The 11108-nt window shown below is 22.7% G+C and overlaps 1 protein-coding gene across 6 annotated transcripts; it reads right to left on the bottom strand.

Moving 5' to 3' along the window:
* Positions 1-611: 611 nt before the first annotated feature.
* Positions 612-11088, bottom strand: LOC409646 (cationic amino acid transporter 3). Of its 6 annotated transcripts, none has more exons than XM_006570015.3 (12): positions 10890-11083; positions 3699-3880; positions 3345-3614; positions 2980-3108; positions 2547-2807; positions 2051-2337; positions 1816-1960; positions 1620-1743; positions 1360-1523; positions 1070-1236; positions 887-995; positions 612-799 (listed from the first exon to the last, which is right to left on the bottom strand). In XM_006570015.3, exons 3-12 carry the CDS (start codon positions 3571-3573, stop codon positions 678-680), a joined length of 1737 nt encoding a protein of 578 aa, XP_006570078.1. In that variant the 5' UTR covers positions 3574-3614; positions 3699-3880; positions 10890-11083; the 3' UTR covers positions 612-677. The 6 variants fall into 6 exon arrangements, with proteins under 6 accessions (XP_006570078.1, XP_393144.3, XP_006570076.1 ...); XM_393144.7 differs by having other exon boundaries at positions 1620-1722; positions 10890-11082; XM_006570013.3 differs by having other exon boundaries at positions 1620-1960; positions 10890-11080.
* Positions 11089-11108: the final 20 nt, after the last annotated feature.

The raw sequence follows: 11108 nt of genomic DNA on the forward strand, positions 1-11108 counted from the left end.
TAATTTTATCATTATTCTTGATATTTTATATTATTTTATAATACATATAAATTATATATTCTTCAAAATATTTTAAAAATAATAAAAATATATTCCGAAATATTTTTAGAATCAAAACAATTTACAATTTTTTTTTATTTATTAAAAATAATTGAGATTAATATTTTGTATAATACGAAATTTTATCTCCGTAATTATTTAAATAAATAATAGACATAATAAACTTTTTTTATGAAATATTTTACTATATAAAAAAGGAAATGTACGTTTGACATACATAAAAAAAAAATAAATTTTTTTACATAATTTTACAATAATTTCAGATTTGTTTATTAAAATAATATTATGAATATTTATATAATATCTAATGCATTGATTTAAAAATGTGTAACAATGTATACTTATATTTGTCATTTAAAAAGATACATATTGAATTCAAAAAAATTATATGCTAAAAATTTTGTTCCATTAATAATAATATATAAAAAAAAGTTCGTACGATTAAAATATACTCTTTTTTCAATATTTTAAATCTATTAAAAAGATAAAATGACATCACGAATATCGTTTTTTAAATTATCATAATAATCACATATGTAATACATCTAAGATCTCTTTTATAGAGCAAATTTTTATTTAAATGTACAAAAAAATATCACGTAGCAAGAATATTATTATTAGAATCTGGTTACGATCCTAACTTGGTCAGCATATTTTCGTTTTATCATTTCAGCTTCAATTTTATCTTTCTTTCCTTGTTCACTGTGAGATATGCCATAAAAGAAATAAATAGTAAGACCTGCATAATATAGATATAATATATAATATGCAATAAGCAATAATGTTATATATTATATTCAAATATATATTATCAATATATTTATACCTATAACCATCCAAATAGAAAATCTCATCCAAGTGAAAGCATCTAATTGCAACATCAAATATAAATTTATAAAAATACTGCAACATGGAAGAAGTGGGACTAATGGTACCTGTAAACAATAAATACAATTAAATATAATATTAATGTTTTTTTCCTAACAAAATTCTTTCTTTAAATATACACCTTAAATGCTAGATCAGTTTCATGAACAGGTTGCCTTGCAATAATAATTATAATTAATAATAATATGTTTACAAGTATTATTAATATCACAGATTCTATTACATTCTTGCCAAATACTTCGGTATCAACGTAACTAATGAAAAATGCAGTAATAAATATAACAACACCTGTAAAAATAATAAGAAAGATGATATAAAAAAATACAAGAGTAATGTTATAATCATAGTTAAGATTTGTATTTATAATTTTTGTTATTATTACAGATAATTTATAATTTATCCATTACTTACATAAAATTGCAATACTGTATTTTGCAACTTTAATAGACATCTCAGTTACTTCTTTTTGATTCTGCAAATTGACAATTTGTTTTAAAATATTCATTGGTGTTAACTTATAACCATCTATTGGTGTTATAGACTGAGTATTTGATGTACATTCTTTTCCTTGATATCTAAATAATAGGTATAACAATTGCATTTATTTATACAGTTTAATATATATATATATATATATTATAATTATTATTATAATATTACTGTCCCTTTACCTTAATATTAAAACTGATATTGCAACGATCGTATATGCTAACAACGTTCCGATAGACATCATATCAATCAATTGTTGAAGATTAAAAATAAGTGTCATAATTCCTGTGAATAAACCGGAAACCACTGTACCGAAAATAGGTGTCATCGTTTTCGGATGTACGTTTGCAAGTCGTTTAAAAATTATCCCATCATTACCCATAGCATAAAGTATTCGCGGTAAGGGAAACATGGCTCCGAGCATACTTGTGCATAATGCAAATGCTGCACCGATATTAACAATCCATTTAACAGTGGGCCATCCAATTTTATCGAATACGTATGGAAACGGTGCGTCGGCATTCTAAATATGAAATATCTTTTTAATAGCAGATTATATTAATTGTAATGATTAATAAAAAGAAATCTTAAAAAGTATTAAATGTAAGCATACCTGGTCATAATAAGGCCACATCATGGTTAATACAGTCGAAATACTAAAATAAGCCATTAAAATTATAATTAAGGAAACAACAATGGCTATAGGTATGTTCCGTTGAGGATTTTTAGCTTCTTCGCCAGTAGTAGCGACAGCATCAAATCCTACGAAACCATAAAAACATTTTGCTGCCCCGATCATCACTCCGCTTATACCAAAGGGCATAAAACCTCCTGATCCTGCATGTTGTTGTTCTGATTCTGGTATATCATTTATTGATATTCTCCAATTAGCTGGATCAGCTGAAATTATTTTAATTGTGTCAAGTTAAAATAATTTATTGTTCAAGATCTTTTTTTTCATAAATATTTAAACAGATTATTTAATGTTAAAAAAACAGATGAATTGTAATCAAGAGGATATGCTTAAAATGTTATGTCAAAAAGATATTATCATATAGGGATCACTTTTTGAATTTCTTTAATTTGGATCATGTTTAAATAGAATTTACCTTTAATAGATCCTGCAATTATGATTATTAAAATGGTCATCAAGTTTATTACAGTGAATATATTATTTAAAATTGACGATTCCTTCACGCCTACGCTTAGTAATATTATGAGAAGTATTACTACAGTAAACGCGAAGAAGTCTGGATATTCTGATAAAAACGAAACGCTTATAGGCATCAAAGAATGCAATGTTTCACTTATTACATTTCCTATCAAGGCATCCAAATAATTACTAAGTCCTCGGGCGACACTTGCTGTACCTAATAAAATTTTTAATATCATGTAATAATTATTAATTTAATAATAATTATACATATTATATATATTATATCAACAAATATTATTTTAACACAAATATAAAAGTTACAAAAGATATGAGAGCCCATACGTTTTTATGAAATTAATACTTTTACAAAAAATCTTTTGCCTCACCTATTATATACTCCAAAATTAAATTCCATCCTATAATAAAAGCAATGAATTCTCCTACTGTTACATAACTGTAAACATATGCTGATCCTGCTTTCGGAACTCTGGAAGCAAATTCTGCATAACACATCCCTGCAAGTTGAAAATAATTGCCTCTCTTATAAAAAGCAAGATAATCAAAAATAAATTATCGAATTTTAATTATATTCTAGATTTTATTCAAATATCATTAATCATTTGATGAAGAAGGATTTATCCAACGTTACAATTGAAAAAAAAAAAGAAAAGAAGATTTATTATATTTATTAACGCACGTTTATGTTCTTTGATAAAAATAAATTGTCAATATGGGCAAAATTCTAATTTACCGGCAAACCCGGAAGCGATAGCTGCAATGAGAAAAGAAATGCAGACGGCTGGACCAGCCGTCTCTTTGGCAATGCTACCAGCAAGGACATAAACACCAAGGCCAAGAGTCGAACCCACGCCAAGTGCAGTGAGATCGAATAAGCCTAAAACTCGAGCTAGTTCGCTTTTATTCTCAAGATTCTCATCTATCCGCCTTCGGGAGAGCGCCTTCCACAATCGGCTGGCCATATCGCCAAGCCTTTTTCCTTATGCTTATACTTTTCCTTTACCTAAAATTCAACGTATCGTTATATCATTTTTTTCCCCCCTTTATTTCTCAAGTTTATATAATGAAAATGTCTAATGGTTTTTACATGTAATGAAAGATAATAAATTTGAATGTAATTTCCTTGCGTTTTAAATGATAATTCCAAATTTCCATTTAACCAATTAAACAATAACGATATAACGTATATTTAAAATATATTGTACTTAGAGATATGCTTCGACCGCGAAAAGAATTCTTGTGTATTCAAGTAAATTCCGGATTCCACATCTGAAATACAAAAATATTTCTGTGCGTATTTGAGCAAAGTAAAATAAAAAATTGAATTTTCCATTGATACCGCAGGTTATTTTATATCCAAATAAGAAATTATAATATAATGTTATATTATTTTAATAATGATAAAATATAATAATAATTGATGGTTGCTTAATTAAATATCTTTTCAATGTTACGAGATACGAAATCATTCTTTCTCGTTAAAAAAATATTTACTAATTAGAACACTTGTTATTTTTTTCTTTCTCTTATGATATGCCAGATAATAATAAAAATATTTTCATTTTATCATGAATAAAGAATAAAGATTATAATATCGTTCGTTACAAATATATATCAAATATATGTGAAATTGATTTATCGATTTTTGTGATTAAAATCTATTATTATTTTTTAATGATGATGATATAGAAGATAAAAGATTCGTATCTTTTCCAATTGTATGTTATGGTATATAATTAATTCTTTTAATTCAATCTATTCTTCTTCAGAATATTGATCTATAATAATTATTAAGATGAAATTATTTAAATATAAGTCTCTATCAATAAATCTTTGAGTTTATAAAATAAAGTATAAATAATTTTGTAAGATATAAATATAAAATTTGCGATAATTGATTAAAAAATTGCACGAATATTTTTTCAATATTTTTTACTTAATTTCGAATTAATATATTCTATTTTTCTACTTTATATATTTGTACATAATAATAGGCAATTATTTATTTGATATAAAAATATTCATGTTTCATAAAAAAAAATATGAAATTTTTGATTTGATATATTTCATTTTTTTTATTAGTTCGATTAAAAAAAAGAAACTTTTAATATTATAAAAGAAAAATGTTAAAACAAAAATCAGTATGCTTGAAAAATCATCATAAACTTGAATTTGTAAAAAGTCATATGGAAATTAGATTAGATATTTGAATAGAAAAAAGTTGTTTTTAATTGATGAAAACAAATAACTTAAATAATTATTTTATCATGATTTGAGAAGAAAGGGGAAAAAAATTTTATCACAACATGGAGAAGAAATACTTAATGATTTGGGATGTCCTAAATTCCAATGGAGTTATCGATTTACAAATTATAAAAGATAAGATACAAAAAATTATCTTGAGATATTGAAAATCAGTAAAAATAAAGAAAATAATGAAGCATAACAATTAGATATTTCAAACACGATAATACCGGCTATATTGATATGATATAACCAAATTAATTGAGTTTTTAATCAAATTAATTAATTAACTAATATAAAAACAGGAAATAAAGTATTAAATTGACTGGCATTATAATTAAATTTGAATATCATTGAAAATATTTGGAAATATCTATCAAGATAAATTTAAATAATCTTTCTTTTTTAAATCAATCTTTTTGATGAACTGGCAAAGTTTAGTTGTAAGTGTTACAGAGGCTAAGTGGAAAGAAATATTATAATTTTATCTAGACACATTATATAAATCAATGCCAAGTCTTATTTTTCAAGTTATAAATAAAAAAATAGTACGTATAAAATATAAATAAAACGTATATGTAATGAAAATATTATTTTTTATATTTTATTTATTGTGTGTTTACGCAAAATATTTGTACATTTTCCTAATAAAATATAAATTTTTCTTATAGTAGATAAATAAATAGTAAAAATAAACAAAACAAATATATATTATTTCATTAAATAGTTTTTTTTATTGCAGAAAAATAGAATATATTAATTTGAGATTAAATTTGAATAATATTGAAAGAATATTAATATATTATTCATTATATAGATTATTTAGATATATTATATAGATTAGATAATTTTTTTTTTTTTGATTATTATATAATCCATCAATTAACAACTTATTGACAGCAAATTTAAAAAATAAATGAAATGATAGATATATAGATAAATATTGTAATTATATTTATGAAATAAATGGTAGATAATATGAAAATAACATATTTCATATTTTTATTTTATATTTTATATTTTATTTTATAATTGTTTTATATATATTCTTTTTTTAAAATAAATAATTATATATATTTATTCTTTTTTTAAAATAAATATGAATATTCAACTGAAATATAAATATATAAATATATATTTATAAATTTTAATGCGAAATAATTGCAATTATGTTACATAATAACCAATCACCAATAATTATAAAAAATAATGATTTATAATTTTTAACGTATCTATCAAATTTAAAAAATTATCTAATTTACTAGTTAGAATTGAAGTTGACGATAAAAAATCTTAATGAATTTGCAACAATATCCATGATTCATCACCGTTCACGATGATTGGTAATGGTATCGATGATAATCGATGTTAATCGATGATGGTAATCAATATCTTAATTTTAATGGTGATTGAGTTTCAATATCCCATTTCATTACCGATATAATTTATTACCATTTCATTCTTTATCATTCGAAAATTTCATTACATACGTCGTTTAGATTTATTTATACGCTACGCAGTCAATGCCATTATGTCTTTGCATAACCATGTCTTTGCAAGTGACCATGCAACGAAAATTGCTTTCAACAATCTTTATATATCGAAAAGATATATTAACGAAACGATGAGAAATTTTGTGGAAATACTATGTGGATTACTATCATTAATTTATTACTTTAATTTATTTCAATCAATTTTTAACATTATCCCATGTTCCAATATTTTTAAATAATCTTACAAAAATATTTATTTCGAATACTATTGTATTAACATTCCATAACATGATATAAAAACTGTAAAATACATAAATTACTAGAAATTTTCGATATATGATTTTTTCAAATATTCTGAGAATTACATAACCAATAAGGATTCGTTTCGTGTATAATAAACGTGCATAAATTACCATTCTTTTTCTAACAATGAAAATGTTTAAACGATTAAAATATTGTTATATATAAATGTTATACATAATACAAATTTTTTAGGAGTTCCCAAGGCTCTTTGATCGTTTATATGTTTGTGAATCACCTTGATCCCTTTAAACTGATGATCGTGATTGGTGATTTAAAAAGAAAGAGAGGAACGTCCTCTCGTTATTATATATTTACAAGCGCAGAACGGATCTCGATTTCTATTCTTTTATCTCCATTGTGTTGAGAAGAATTCTTCCAGTTAATAGTTGTAATTTTGTTTACTATATTTATAACACGTACGCTGATAACTGTGAGAATAATGTTGTTTGATTATTAATATTTCTTCATAATGATGACGAGTATAATTATCACAAATATAATAATGTATTTTTCGAATTTAAATAAATGTAAATATTGAGAAGAATCTGTTGATCTGTACATAATAGTCCGTTTTATAAATATAAAATTTTATTTCCAATGAATAAGACAAATATCATAAGCATGGATTAATATCGTAATATATTTTTAACCGATTGCTTAATTTCCATTAACAACGACATTGATTTGAAGATTTTTCATGAAGATAAAAGTTCTTAAATTATCTCAAAAACAAAAAATTGATAATCGTTTAATATCGTTTTATTGATATTTCAGATAACATCAAAAATAATCGAGATATCATGGCAAAGCATCCTGTACACCAGATATATGATTTTTTACAGAATCATTACAGATCGAAAGATTAAATTTCATTAATTCGATATATCTAAGTTCTATTTTTTTCTTCGTAGAAATATTCTTCGAATCATTATCATTTTATCATGATGCATGTTGACGTAAAACATTGAAACATATAAAACATTATTCAAACAAACATTATACGATATCGATTGGTTTCACCTGTGAATTTCATGATATTATAATTGGTGATACAATTGGATAATTATTCTAAAAATAAATCGAAAATAATAATGGAATAAAATTTTTTTAATTATTTTCGAGTAGAAAAATTCTTAAATATAATTAAAATTAGTTAATCTAATTAAATACAAATTAATTATATAATATAAAATGATTATTCTATGAAAATAAGAAAAGAATAAAATTCATCTTAAATTTTTGTTTTTTTGAAAATCGAGATTAAACATATACGATCAAAGAATCGTGTAATAATTGACGAATTTTCAAATTTTCAATTTTTTTAAAAACTAATTTTTTATTTATTTTCATCTATCCATCTGGAAATAGCCAATTTTACTTGGAATTTTTTTCGAACTTGTTTTATTGAAGAAATGAAACAATTTTATTCTATATTTTCGATTTATTTATTTATTTTTTTTTAAATCACCTATCTATTTGTATTATCAGTTACAAGACAAGTCTCTTTAATATGTATGTATTAAAATTTGCGTGTCTCAGGTGATATTGGCATAACGAGAATCCACAAACAAATGTATAGTCGATTCAATGTGACAAGGTTACAGTTTAATTAAGGCAAGGCATCATGGTATCATGTCCCCATTGCACGATCCCCCTTAGTATAATGTCTTTATTTACAAATCATATGCGAGCCATTTAACAATTTCACCAATCAAGCCTGACACCATGTAAGGTCGAGGGATTGAATCACGATCATTGAATAATAATAATAATAATAATAATAATAATAATAATAATAATAATAATAATAATAATAATAATAGAATTGTTAAAGACTATGATTTTATAATAGTGAGATATATAACAAAAAAATCTTGTGAATTTTGAAAGGAAAAAGAAAAAAGAAGAAGGAATAGAGATAATGTAAGAGTGAAGGAAAAAAAAAATATATGTATGTGACATTCACGGATTGAAAAACATCTTTCGTTTTAAAAATAACATCAAAATTTCGTTAATTAAATCCTGACTGAATCTTGATTATCAAGTTTTATAATATTAATTTTTATCTTATGCAGAATAAATTTATAGTCCATTGAATACCTCGACAAAGGTATTTCTTGTGCAAACATAATGTTGAAGATTTTTATTAAAAGAAATGCACAATAGAGATGTTACATTTAAATAACACGGACAATTCAAATATACAATTATAGACAAGTGACATCGATTAATCAACAATTTATGATGGTGATTCTTTGTGTATGAATTGTTTGTATATCTTTGGCAAAGCTACGTTATATGTACACTATATCGGATACAAATCATGTATATTCGATTTCTATACGTCGTGATCCTTGAAACGTAACAAGCTAATAATATTAAAATTCTTCTGATCAGGAATATTTTCATTTTAAAAGTAATATTTTCATTAAAAGAATAGAAAATAATATCGATGTGACAAAAAGTAAGTAAAAATTTGAATATGAATTGAATATGGTGAAAAAGAAGAAAAAAAAAAAACAGTAATATTTCATGCATAAAATCTTGCTATTACGGATAAGTATGTTAGAAATAATTTTTCTTCGAGGAAATCGTTAATATTATATAACAAAAAAAAGAAAAAAAAACATTGGAATTGATATTTCTCAATGCTAACCTCTTGCAAAATTCCTTTCAATGGATACATATCCTTAGATGTAGTATCCAATATTACACATTGCTACACGAATTGAAAATACTAATAAAAGAGAAAGGAGTTCTTTCCTTATTCATACATGTAGAAAAGAAAATCACGCATGGCAAACATTATACGCATACGGATTACATACATATATATATTATACAATATAATAATACAATTCTAATTTTTTTATAAATAATTTAACCTTAAGAACGTTAAATTAATTAACGTTAATTTAATCTAATCTAAAACATTTTGATCTGAGTTTAATCTTGAGTTTGATTGATGGATAATAAATAAATAAATAACATTTTAATCAAAACAAATTGTTTGATTAATTATTTGATTATATATTTAAAATGAAAAAAATTGGAATACAAAATTTATAAAATACATTTTGTACTTTATCATATCGTTTTATTTAGTAAATTTAGAATAAATCTATGAAAAATCTATGATTATGAAATTAAAATAAAACACGTTGTGTAAAAATCATTAAAATTAAATAAAATTGAATAAAAATCGGATTTTTATAAAATTTTATAAATTAATGATGTAATTTATTATTTGAATAATATTTAATAATATTAATTAATTTAAAAATTCAGATAATTTGATTAAATATAATTTAATTATTTACAATATATATTAATAATAATTTTTTTAAATAAATTGTAATATATATATATATATAATTCATGATATAATATTTCAATTTGATAACAAATCATTTAGTTCAAACTATAATAATATATTTATATTATTTTAAAATTAATTTTAATTAAATAGTTCCAATTAATTTATGTAGTTAAATTAATTTGTTGAATATTATTAAATATATAACATATTTCTGCTATCTTTTATTATAAAAAATTAAATTAAAATAAAATAATAAAATAATTTCAAAAATAAATTTTCTAAATTTATATTTAAATATATCATTAATCACTAAACTGTAATTTTTCTCGTTATAAAATGCAAAATAAAATTTTCATTCAAAAATATCGCAAAGAAAAAAAGTTTTAAAATAAATAAGTTAAATAAAAATAAGTGCAAATTAATTTATCATATTGATTACTCATTATATTCTCTTCGCAAAAAAAAATATAAATATAAGAAATATTGTAAGAGACAATAATTACACATTTTATCTTTTACTTGTGTTGTATTTTACGATGTACACAAGAATATATTATTTTTCAAACACGTGTCTATGTTTATCTTTATTAGAACATTAGGTCATATTAAACGTTAAGAAAAATTATAAAAATAAAATAAAAAATAAAAGGATAAAAAGATAAGAAAAATTATTAAATTCTTAAATGCGAATAAAAATATTTGAAACAAGTATATATGTAATAATACGCGCGTAATTACACAATGTCTTATAATTGAAGAATTATAGAAATCCCAAGACAATAAAAAAATTTTAGATTTTAATTATTATTATATACTAATATTTATACATACATTATAAATATATATTAATATAAAATTCATTGAGGAAAAAATAATATTAAATATTTATTATATTTACAAAAAAAAAAATTATTCTTACCTGATCTCGAAGATTGAGAAGGAAACTAGATGTGTAGAAAATTTCTCACATATAAAGTCACTTTGACCGGGTAAGATAAATATATGTAATTGAATCGGAAGTGGGTCGACACTGTGAAACCGGTCGCGCCGGAGGACGGTCGCAAACTAATAATGTGCTCTAATATCATGATGTTCGCTTCCACCTGTCCGCTTACTAATAAACCACGATTACCCCCCA

This window comes from Apis mellifera, linkage group LG1 (assembly GCF_003254395.2).
Source record: "Apis mellifera strain DH4 linkage group LG1, Amel_HAv3.1, whole genome shotgun sequence".
NCBI lineage: Eukaryota > Metazoa > Arthropoda > Insecta > Hymenoptera > Apidae > Apis > Apis mellifera.

Bases quoted from the DNA above. Each gene is read 5' to 3' on its own strand.
- LOC409646 (XM_006570013.3), bottom strand. From the start codon at position 3,573: ATGGCCAGCCGATTGTGGAAGGCGCTCTCCCGAAGGCGGATAGATGAG. The intron at 2,808-2,979 runs GTGAGGCAAAAG...AAATTTTATTAG, and splicing joins AATTTTGGAGTATATAATAG to GTACAGCAAGTGTCGCCCGA. The intron at 1,961-2,050 runs GTATGCTTACAT...TTTCATATTTAG, and splicing joins TGTGGCCTTATTATGACCAG to AATGCCGACGCACCGTTTCC.